At 35.6% G+C, this 12,308-nt stretch overlaps 1 protein-coding gene across 1 annotated transcript; it reads right to left on the bottom strand.

The window, feature by feature from the left end:
• Positions 1 to 383: 383 nt before the first annotated feature.
• On the bottom strand, positions 384 to 2,316 carry LOC113318507. Its single transcript, XM_026566679.1, has 5 exons — positions 2,043 to 2,316; positions 1,494 to 1,873; positions 1,357 to 1,436; positions 1,140 to 1,200; positions 384 to 845 (listed from the first exon to the last, which is right to left on the bottom strand). The coding sequence occupies exons 1-5, from the start codon at positions 2,314 to 2,316 to the stop codon at positions 384 to 386; spliced, it is 1,257 nt and encodes a 418-aa protein (XP_026422464.1).
• Between the last annotated feature and the right edge of the window lie 9,992 nt (positions 2,317 to 12,308).

The following is a 12,308-nucleotide window of genomic DNA, read 5'->3' as shown; positions in this document are numbered from 1 at the left end:
GCATTTTTTCAAGCATAGCAGTAGCCCATTTAGGATTGAATGAGTTGACATGTAATTTGCAATAGTATATTTAACCTTATTTATAGGTTCCGGAGAATATCTTTCTGCTGGTACACCACGATTGCTTCTTAGTGGTAGTTGATACCGGTTATTCTCAACAACTTCACAATTTTCAGTATTAGTGTTAGTAGTAGTAGTAATATCACTACTTACCTCAGCTGCAGGAGTACATTTGTATTTTCTGCAACAACATTACCGACTGGCAAATCTCCTTCTTCAACAAACTGTTGACCATCTTCTTCTTTATCATCACTATTAGATAAAACCTCTTTAGCTTTTGTAGATTCAACCATGAAATCACAATCATCTGAAAATATTTCCATTCAATTAACATCTCCTTTTACACTCTCTCCCAAGTGAGAAGTATTAAATTCAGCGGAAGCAAAATACATCTCATGTTCAGAGAAAGTCATATCCATGGTGACATACGTTCTTCTTGTTGGAGGATGATAACATTTGTATCCCTTTTGAAATTGATTGTATCCAACAAAGACACATTTAAGAGCACGAGGATCAAGTTTCGAACGTAAATGTTTTTGTATGTGTACATAAGCTACACAACCAATTATTCGTGGTGGAAGTGTAAGATTAGATGGAAGAGTCACAAATGACGCAAGTTTATCTACTGGTGTCTGAAACTTCAGAACTCGTGTAGGAACACGATTAAGAAGAAAAACAGTGTTAATAAGAGCTTCTTCCCAAAAATTTGGTTTCATATATGCTCTTATCAAACTACCCCCGGTAATCTCCGGCAATTGTCTACTTTTGCTTTCTGCAACTCCATTCTGTTGAGGTGTATATGGACAAGTAGTTTCATGAACAAGACCATGCTTCGCAAAATAACCTTTTAAGGTGCGATTAATATATTATCCACCTCTATCACTTCGTAGAACCTTTAGATTTCCAGAGTATTGTGTCTGGACTATCTTGTGAAAATTACGAAAACAGTCTGGCACATCACTTTTATTCTTCATCATATAGAGCCAAGTCATGCGAGTAAAATCATCGATAAATAAAACAAACCATATATTACCAGAAGAAGAAATAATCTTTGAGGGACCCCAAACATCAGAATGTACCAAAGAAAACGGAACAAATCTTTTATTAAAACTATCAGGATAAGTAGCCGATGGCTCTTTGCTAAAATGCAAGTTTCACACTGAAGATGGTTTGCAAGAAGTAAATAAATTTGGATATAAATGCTCCAAATATCCAAAAGAAACATGTCCTAGTATACGATGATTTAACCAAATTTCATTTGTATGTGTATGAGATATTATTTTAGCTGACAAAGACCTTCCTTCACGCACATCGTCCACATAGTATAACCCCTCTCTTTTAGTACCCCTGCCAATTGTTTCCCCACTGCTGAGATCCTGAAGAAAACAAAAATCAGGATATATCAATACTAAACACTTTAACTGAGAAGTTACTTGAGATACTGACATGAGATTATTTGAAAGAGAAAGAATTAATAAGGTATGTTTTAGAGGTAAAGAGTTTGTTAGATCAACTCTTCCTTCTCTAGTAATATGATATGTTATACCATTAGCATTTGTAACACCAGAACAAGTTGAAATAGTTTTGTCCCTTAATATAGACATATCAAAGGTCATATGATTAGTAGCACCAGAATCAAAAATCCAACCATTATCCTTTTTAGAATTATCATCAAGAGATGTAAGAAAAATATTAAGTCGTTCAGACTCTGTTGTTGTTGTTGTTGTAGGAATAACAGTTGTACAGGTAGCTACCTTACCCTTAACTTTCCCTTTCCCAGCCTTTATACGCTTTTGGTAATCATCCCACCAATCTGGATAACCAATTTTTTCAAAACAATTTTCAGAAAGATTTTTTGTATTCCCACAATGAACACATCTCCCACTATTATTCGGCTGAGATATTTTTGTATTCAGATCTTTTCTCAATCCTCCTGACAGATATAACAATTTGAGAATCAACCCCTTGAGTTAACATAATACTGCATCTTTGTTCTTCTCGCCTCAGTATAGTAAATGCAGCTTCTAGCTTGGGTAATGGATCAGTACGAAGTATTTCTCCTCGAACTGAATCATAAGTATCATCAAGCGCAACAAGAAATACATATACTCTTTCTTCATCAATTTCTTCCTTTCGTTTCTTGATCACCTCTGGTTGTGTAAAGGTAATAGGTTTTCTATAATCAAACTCTTGCCAGATTGATTTTAACTCAGAGAAAAGGTTAGAAATTGATCTACAAGTATGTTTAGTTGACATAGCTTTCCGAGTTAAGTCATAGAGAATAGACTTATCAGCTCCTTCATAATATGTTTAAAATACAACATCCCAAACATCCTTTGCAGTAGGCAAACGAACAAAAAGATTCATTAAATCAGGTTCATTGCACCAATCAGCCAACCCTTGACAGTAGCATCTTCCATGATCCACTTATCATACTTATCTACGTCTTATTCAGCAGGTTTTGCAGCATCACCGGTAAGATATCCTCTTTTTCCTTTTTTAGCAACAAACATGATCACCATTTAAGACCATAGAGAAAAGTTGGTATCATTCAGTTGTATTCCATATGGAATTGATGTTGGTGTTGGTTCGTATGTCTGCATACCACCAATTGTATTCAGTGAGAACGTTGGTTCTGACGTACCTTCGTCACCACCCATTGTACCTCCTAAGTTTTCTAAGGTTTTGTTTAGGTTGTAGGTAAAATAAGATCAGAGAAATATATCCCTGGATATTGAGATCGTTGATGATTAGGGTTTAGAGAAAGTATATCTCTAGGTTTTGGGTAACAAGGATTTAGAGAAAATATATCTCTAGGTATTGAACAAAATGTAAAAGTGCCCAAGGATTGTACCTGCTCTTGATAGCAACACAAACTTTGATCTCCAATATAGAGAATTTTATTGATCAACCGGTAAAGATTACAATATAATGTATTAACTATTCATACATATGCATACGTAGCCTCCAAATATTCTTGGATCACACGTATACTAAACTTAGAAATAACACAATTTGGAATACAAGTTAGAAATAATAACAATTCAACACGTAATTGGGATTCTTCTATCGATTCTTCTTATCCCGGTATTAATTCATGCTATTGCGGATATACTCCCTCTAGAGTACGTAGAAATTTAGATGCCTAGTAGTTTTCAGCGTGTGCACCCAAATGGCCAAGGAAATCATTAATCTATGCATCTCATACTTTCCGTATTAGCCACCTGAAGTCCGAAAACTGTCACTGGAAATCTCCACCATCAGATGCCCTTAAAATAATTACTAATGCCGATGCATCTTTTCATAAGGCTTATTTTTCTGGCTCGACGAGTAACACATGTCCATCAAGCAGAGTCTCATGCTTAAAAGAAGAAAAAAAAGGCAGAGTTTTGGGAATTGTTTAAAAGCTGTGAAATGGGATCAGCATCTCAAGATTCTCAACGGAAGTCATTTTGGAGCCTGACAACAAGGGTTTAGCTTTGTTTATGTTTATAAATTAAGAATGACCGCAAATCTTCTTTTGTAAATTATATCCTCAATGGAAATGCAACGTACTGCTTGGCCCACGTCATCACACCAAACATTATTGGTGTGAAATCATATTGGAATCTCATTTCAAATCTGTGATATCTCAAATGACTAAATAAATAAATCTATGTCTATAGAGCAGCAGCAGCTAGTACCAAAACTGAACCTTTTAACACATTCTCCCCTTTTAAAAAGACAGCATAAGTAAAAATGGCTTCATTATCACCAAAACAAGAGTATTTAAACCAAACGAATAGAAAACAAGCTCTAAAAAAAATTAGCATACGTGCCATTGCGCCGAATATGACATCCATCATCAAGCATCAGCACCAATCACGATAGAACATCCCTGTGCATCAAAGGACAACCGGAAGCAAGGGCTCAGATGAATAAGACATCTGCCAAAGGGAAAAGGGTAGATTAGGTAGGTCAGTGTTCATGTATATAGATAATGAAAGAAAACACATATATACATTAGTAATCAATTAGTACCTGAGAGGAAGTCTTTCTATTATCATCTAACCAGAGTTCACCACCACAAGTCGATCCCATGTCATGTCTGCTTAATCCAACATTGCCCATGAATATCATCATCAAAAGATCTAGCATGGGAAAACCAGTCAGAAACGTAGACAAAGACCACTTGCCAGCTTTTCTCATCTCTACTTAATACTTCAGGTGTAGCTGAGTATATGCCGGCAAGTCATCCTTGGCTGCACCCACTGCCTCATTTCCACATGCAAGACCTTAAATGACTAAAAAAATTAGTACCCCAAAGATCAATCACAGATGTGCATTCATTTCTATCCATGGCAAACGCAGAGATTTCAGCCAATCAAAACTGGACTAAAATGAAAACAAGAATAGAAAAGGAACATTCCTAGAGAAGAAAGGTTAGATACCCTTTCCATAATTGTGCAACATTCTTTTACGGTTCTTTTACTAAGCCATCCTTGAAAGAGGGAGAGAATATTTGTTGAGTGAGGAGAACAGGTAGAGAAGAAGAAGCTCATTGGACTAAAACCCTATTTGACAGTCTTCCAACGAATGGGGTTTGAATGAGTATTTCCCAAACTGTGTTGTTATAGAGATTTGAATCATCAATGTTAGTTATTGGTTTAACAGGGTACGTACACATAAATATTTGAACCTAGCAAGTAGAGAGGCAGAGAAAAGTGATGCTAGTTGCTAGGACATTTTTGATAGTGGTAGCGACATAAGTATGGGTTGCTGTATTTTCTGATCAGAAATCCTGAGACGAGGCTGCTGGGATTTTGACAGTGCATTCGGTGTTAATACCGAGATAATACTTTTCACTCTTAATCAATGAAGGACTTGTTGCTATCGGTCAACCACACATAATTTCAAGTTTTATAATACACTCAATATTTAAAAAAAGAAGGCCGTGAAAATCAGTCCCGGCCTTGTAAGGCTCGGAACTTCGGAAGTATCGTATCGGCACAGACACAACGCAACACGGATAGGGAAACTCTGTGATACCTCAAAAATCAGAACGTGGACACTTAAGAATTTATTCCATGCTAAAATATATTCCACAAGCTGATTTTTAAGAAAATTTATTTTGCACAGTTTTTCAAAGAGTGTGAACTTGATATGTCCCATTAAGTGGTTAAATAGTTGAGGGGGTCCTTAGCATATGCGTCAAGAGGAAACTGCACCTCAAGCAGCAGCATATGCGTTCGCTGCTGTCTGCTGATGCTTCAAATCTCAAGAAATTTGAAAGTTGGTAATGTCTTGGTCAATGACAATGCAACGGTAGACTTGTTGTACTGCTGAATAAAAACTACGAGCTAAGATCTTGTAAATAAATAAATAAAACAAAAAATAAGATCTCTTCAAACACACCAGTACAAATTAGTCCTTGAGAAGTGGGCGATGTGTGCGTTACTGCCTTCTCTTGGGTATGCTTCTCGGTTATAAGTGTGACACACAAGCAACAAAAAGAAAAACAATCTTTTTCAAGTAGGACGCAGTAGAAGTACTACAGTCTACAGTCTCTGTGTTAGCAAGCTGGTAAAAACAGTGAAATCTAGAAATCCGAAAGAGATAGATAACGTCAAGAGAACAACGGTAAATATATCATGATTATTGACCAGAGTCCAAAATCTGTCCATCCTCAGGTGTTACAAGTGTATTAGTTGTTCATCGTAATATATAGTGGATTAGCTTAACCACGTTCTTTAGATTATTGTGGTAATTATGATGGGAAAAAAAAAGTTTGACAAAATGACTTGTACTTGAAATTCAATAGCTCCCATATACAACAATAGGAAGCAATGGATCAGTTTATAACAAGCAGCTAGGGAAAGCATTTTAAAGGTGAAAATCCAACTTATCCTTCATCTTCGGTAGAAAACAAAAAACTTGTTTACAAGGAGTTGCATTAACAAATTAATTAATTAGTACCTGAAAAGAAGTGTTGCATTTTCTATTATCAAAAGAACAAATTATATATCTAACCAGACCAGAGTGCATATAAATCATCTATCCCATGCGTCTGCTTAATCCAACATTACCCATGAATATCATCACAAGATCTAGCATGAGAAAACCATGCAGAAACGTAGACAAAGACCACTTGCCAGGTTTTCTCATCTCTTCTTAAATATTTCAGGTGTAGCTAAGTATATGCCGGCAAGTCATCCTTGGCTGCACCCACTGCCTCATTTCCACATGCAAGAACTTAGATGGCGACTATAAATTAGAGTACCCCAAAAATCAATCACAGGTGCTGTATGGCAAAAGCAGAGATTTCAACCTATCCAAAGCAATCAAAACTGGCCTAAAAAGAAAACAAACAAGAATAGAAAAGAAACAAAGATCTTTTCTTTCCTAGAGAAGAAAGGTTAGATACCCTTACTTAAACTGGGCAACATTCTTTTACTAAGCCCTCCTTAAAAGAGGGAGGAGAGAATATTTGTTGAGTTGTGAGGAAAACAGGTAGAGAAGAAGAAGCTTATTGGACTAAAACCCTATTTGACAGTATTTCAACGAATGGGGTTTGAATGAGTATTTCCAAAACTGTGTTACTTGTTATACAGATTTGAATCACGTACATAAATATTTGGGACTATCAAGTGTCTATCTATCTATCTACGCTCTAGAGACGACAGAGAGGCAGAGAAAAGTGATGCTAGTTAAAGCGACATGTAAGTAGGGGTCGCTGTGTGTTCTGAAGAGTTAGGCTGCTGGGATTTGACAGTGCCTTGTGTGTTAAAACCAAGAAAATATTTCTGCCTCTTTAATCAATCAAGGAACTGTTGCTATCAGTCAACCATAAATACTTCCACGTTTTATTTAATTTTCTTTTTCTCGAAATTTGAAGAAACAAAAACGGCCGTGAAAGACGGACACACGATGCAAAGTGGAGAAGTGGACACTTGTGAGTGAGTCCCACAATATTTTAGAAAGATATTATTGGGACGTCACATTTCAATAGAATGGTGTCATCTAATAGGACAAATATAGGTCACTCATAAATAATATCAGAAGTTCCTTATCTAAAATAATTTTAGAATGACTAAACAACCTTTATGTAGTTAGGCTAATAATCAGATTAACTAATATAATTAGATTGATAAGATTTTTTTTCAATCGGAATCATATTAAGTGATTTTGGTGGGAAGAAAAAATTGTAAAAAATGAGAAACTTTGGATATTTTTTTTTACTAAAACCATATATTATAAATCACTTAATCAATGTTCTTTTTATTTCTCAAAATTGATGAAAGTAGAACCCTAGATTATAAATCACCCAACCAATATTCTTTTTATTTCTCAAAATTGATGAAAATAAGTAAAAAAAAATTGAAATTTTTAGCTTTTCAGAACGATTTACGGTTGGGTTTTTTCTTCGTAGCCAACCGTAAGACAAATCTATGGTTAGGTGATGATGAACTCCTAACCGTAACTAGGTAAAACTAGGAAAACTCAATTTTAAACCAGTTACGGCTGGGTTTTTTTGGTCGAAACCCAACTGTAAATCAGTTACGGCTGGGTTTTTTTGGTCGAAACTCAACTGTAAATCCGTTACGGCTGGGTTTTTTTTTCTGTCGAACCCAGCTGTAAAACAGTTACGGCTGGGTTTTTTGTGATCGAACCTAACTTTAATTCAGTTGCGGCTATGTTTTTTTTTGGTCGAACCCAATTGTAAAACAGTTAAGGTTGGGTTTTTTTGAGGAAAACACAACCGTAACTGGTTCTGAAACCTAATTTTTGTCTACTGTTTCAATCTATCTAACCATTTCAGATGCAATTGGTTTGTTGATTACCATCAATTCTATCAATATGATTCTTCCATACCTTTAATAGAGAATTCAATCAATGATTATAAACTTTTCGAACCGTCGAGGAGGAGGAGAAGGAGGAGGAGCAGATCTTTGAATTTGAATTAGGCTCTGATTTTAGTTTTAGTTTTTAGGTTTTGATTTTAGTTGAAGGTTATTTTAGACATTTGGTATTGAATCAAGAATACCCCATATCCAATTTTTTGGTCACTAGAAATCCAAGTAAAGCCCCTCTATTGGAATGTGACGTCCCAATAATAGCCTTCATATTTTATGCTAAACATAGAGACATTTTGATTTTTTATAAGCGGGTAAATAATTAAGATAATTCATTTTTGTGCACATCCTATTATTAAGAACCTGGCCAAATTGGGGTATACCCATATTAATTGGGGTATACACATTTTCTTCCCATCTAAGGTAATGTGTTAAGGGGTGTTTAAAAGATGTTAAAAGACCAAATTACCCTTGCTATCAATACCCTGCCGACTCAAACTTGGTTTTGAAAATTTTCAAAACCAATTCACCCTATGAGGTTCATCTGTGATGAAATTGAAAATCAAAACAAAACTAAAAAAAAATCAAAAATCCAAAATCAAAACAAAACAAAACCAAAAAGAAAAAAAAAAGTGGCTACGGGATTTGAGATTGGGTATGATTTTGTACCCAATCTCAAACCGAGTACAAATTCATACGTGGTTTGAGATAGGGTTCAAAATTGTACCCAATCTCAAATCCCGTATGATCCCACATTTTTACAAAAGTCGGTAGGGTGTTTTTTGTGGTGATCTTGCCGACTAATATCAGTCGGCAGCGTATTTTTTTTGTCGACCTTGCCGACTTTTCAACTCTAAAATTTATATTTACAGGGTCGGCACATAATTCATCCTTATACCTATAGTCGGCAGGTTATGAAATTAATACCTTGCCGACTAACACCTTTCTCTGTATGTCAACAATCCTATAGTCGGCAAGGTATTTTATGTCGACCTTGCTGACTATAAGGTAACCGCCAAGGCAAAAAATCAATAAGATGCCGACTAGTGAAACATTTACAATAGTCTCATGTGTGTCAAAAATAAAAAATCGGCATCTTTTTCATTCATCGACCTTGCCAGCCAAAGCTAGTCGGTATTTTCTTCATTCGTCGACCTTGCCGGCCAAAGTTAGTCGGCATTGTCTTCATTCGTCGACCCTGCCGACTTTTCATAGTTTCAGACTGAAAGTGTTGATTTCTTCTTTACTTTTGAGTATGATTTCATACATCAGCTTTGCAATCCGCTTTTTAGAAGTGTTTGGGTAGTATATGTTCATTTTCGTTGCAAAAAAATTCTCAAAAAAAAAATTCATCAATAATCTTCCCACATGAGTCCAATCAAAAACAGAATTTCACAACTTAAATTCATAAGTTTTAATCTACTTAATTAATTCATCTAAACTCAATTAATTAACCTAATTAGATTTTTTAGTGTTAATTAAACAAGGGTATATTAGCCATTTAGAAAATACATGGTTAATGGCTGTATTACTTCTAAATGACCTGGGTTTTGTCTCATTAAGTATACCCCAATTAATCTCGGTATCCCCAATCAAGCCAGGATTAAGAAGGTCCCAAGCACCAAGAGGAAACTGCACCTGCAAGCTTGCGTATCAGCGCTGAATTTGGGGCCATGGAAACTACCTGGGGGCCAAGACACATTTTATACCCACACCAAAAGATATATGGGGATTCCAAAACGATGGGGAAATAACTACCCTTCTCTAATAACTTCTTCTCCTCCGATCCCTCTCTCCCACTGTTTCCCATTCCATTAACGACTTCTGAGAAAAAAAAATTCTCACCGATTCATCGTCGTAAGTGAACTAAAACCCCTTAATCTAAGTTGGGTTTTCGTTTTAATTTGATTTTTTGATTGTAAAATTAGGTTTTCAACTGCAAAATTGCAGTTACAGTTCCAGGGTCGTTAACCACGGTTTTTTATTGCTTAACGATTTTTGATATGCATGTTGAATTGATGAAAACTCGTTAACTATTAGGGTGTAGTAGATAACGACCCTAATCCTGGTTTTCTGCCCTAGAATAGTGTCTTCTAGGGATTTCTAAATCGTTAACGATTCTTCTCGACGACCCTTTTTAAATACGACCGACTCTGTCTTATGCAGAACCACCTCTCTGTCCCAAATAGTGACAGGGTCGTCAATATATTTCTAGAGCATTAACGATTCTTTGTTTGACAACCCCTTTATGAAACTAACGACTCTATATGATACAAAATTTGTTCCCTATTCAAAAAATAGGAAGGGTTGTCATGTCAAATGGTTGTAGTCGTTAACTATGTTAAAGGGTCGTCATGTCAAATTTTTGAAGTCGTTAACGATGTTGAAGGGTCGTTTGGTTTTATAGATTTTGCTTGCCGACCCTTGATCTATGAAATGGCTCGCTGGGGTCGTCAGTATATAGGAATGGCTAATTAACGACCCTAAGAGTAACATCTTCAGAGAGTAAAAAGTTTTAGAGTCGTTGGGTTCTAAACATATTAAGTTAACGATTCTATATGACCTAACTAGCTGGAGTCGTCAATTATATCACACTTGGTTGACGATTTTTCATAACCTGCAAATGTTGCAGGTTTGAGCCGTCAAAGGTTGTGTCAAGTAATTGACGACTCCTTAGAGTCTTTCGTTTATTACCCTCTCGACTTACGACCCTCACTCTGAGTAGTTGCATAGTGTACATGAATCGACCACTTGGGGCATCATTCATACAATTTGAAGAGTATATGAAGTTTATCTGATTGTTTTGAGCTTCGGATTCTTGAGGATTGGTTCCTTCATTTTGAGCAATATGATTCCTCTACTGGAATCCCAAAAAACCCAACTTCTTCCTCTCCACAACACAAAAACACAATTTTTCTTTTATCAAAATTTTATCCCTAAATCTGATTTTAATCTAATTAAACTAATTAACAATTAATTAACTTAATTATCACTAATGATTTGGGGTAGTTTAGCCATTTAAAAAAGTTAGGGATAAAGAATAACTCCCAATTACTATTTCATGGCCTTTCCGGTCCTTTAACTAGGAGTCCCCAATTATTTTTCAAGTGTCCCAATTCAGCCTTTGCTGCGGATGCGTTTGCTGCGGATGCTTTAGATCTCAAGAAATGAAAAGTTTGTAATGTCCTGGTCAATGAATAATGCAACGGTAGACTTATACGGCTGAATAAAAACGTACAGAGCTAAGATCTTCTAATAAATAAATGAATAAAAACGAGAAATAAGATATCTTCTGCACGTCAATGCAAACTTGTCCTTCGTGATGTGTGCACTACTGCCTTTCCTTGGGCATGCTTCTAGGTTATAAATGCGACACCGAAGCACAAAATAATCTCTCTCTCAAGTAGGACGCAGTAGAAGGACTACAGAACCTCTGTGCTAGCAATTCGGTAAAATAGTAAAATATCGATAACCAAAACGGTGAATTTAGGGAACGGCTAGAGGTAGACTAAAAGGAGTCTGTCCAAATGTAGACACTGATCTGGACATCATTTAAATTCTAGATTTATGATAGTATATGAATGATGATTTTTTTCTTTTAAATGATGAACCCACGTTGAATACAATTGGAGGAACAAGAACAATATATAAAATTGAATTGCATTTGGACTTTAACTTTGGTCTAAGCTTAAAGTATCTCCGATGATAATTGGTGTGCATACTTTGTTTAAAGATTTATTTATGGATGTGAAATGAAGTTTTCTTGATTTAAAGATGCGAAAAAAAATCAATCTCCGAGCATGAACCGAAAAAAATCATTCTCCAATCATAAACCGAAAAAGAATCCTTTTTACCCATTGTTTTAAAACTTAAATATGTTATCCAAAGAGTATCCGTATTTTTCATTTTAATCACAGCCATTGGAAATTGTTTCATCCGTCGGTTGTATGACTCTGTAAAAGAATCTGTCACCCGATCCTATTCCTTTTAGATTTTAATGTTTAGGATGTCATATCCTATAAGGAACCTCTAAAAGCAAAAGATGGGATGGAGCATCTAAATTTACAGAACGAACAAAATATTATGTTGGCATCATTTTTCACTATTCATGTCGGCATATTTTTTAAGAACGATTAATTGGAAGATATGGAAAATAATTGGAGATATTTTACTGTTCATGTCAGTATGATTTTTCAATGCCGGTAATCAAAATCAGCATGGTTTTTCCATGCTGGCGTAAACAGTAAAGTATCCCCCAATTACTTTCTGTATTCTCCAATTAATCCTTCTCTTCTAACGCCGACGTCAAACCGACATGATTTTTCAAGATTTTTTAGTGTCACATGTACAATAAAGTATTCCTCAATTAATGTCGGCACATCCCAAATGCTTGTTTAAATTAAAGAGATCGAGATG

Source organism: Papaver somniferum, chromosome 10 (genome assembly GCF_003573695.1).
Source record: "Papaver somniferum cultivar HN1 chromosome 10, ASM357369v1, whole genome shotgun sequence".
Lineage (NCBI taxonomy): Eukaryota > Viridiplantae > Streptophyta > Magnoliopsida > Ranunculales > Papaveraceae > Papaver > Papaver somniferum.
This window is presented reverse-complemented; position numbering and strand designations above follow the sequence as displayed.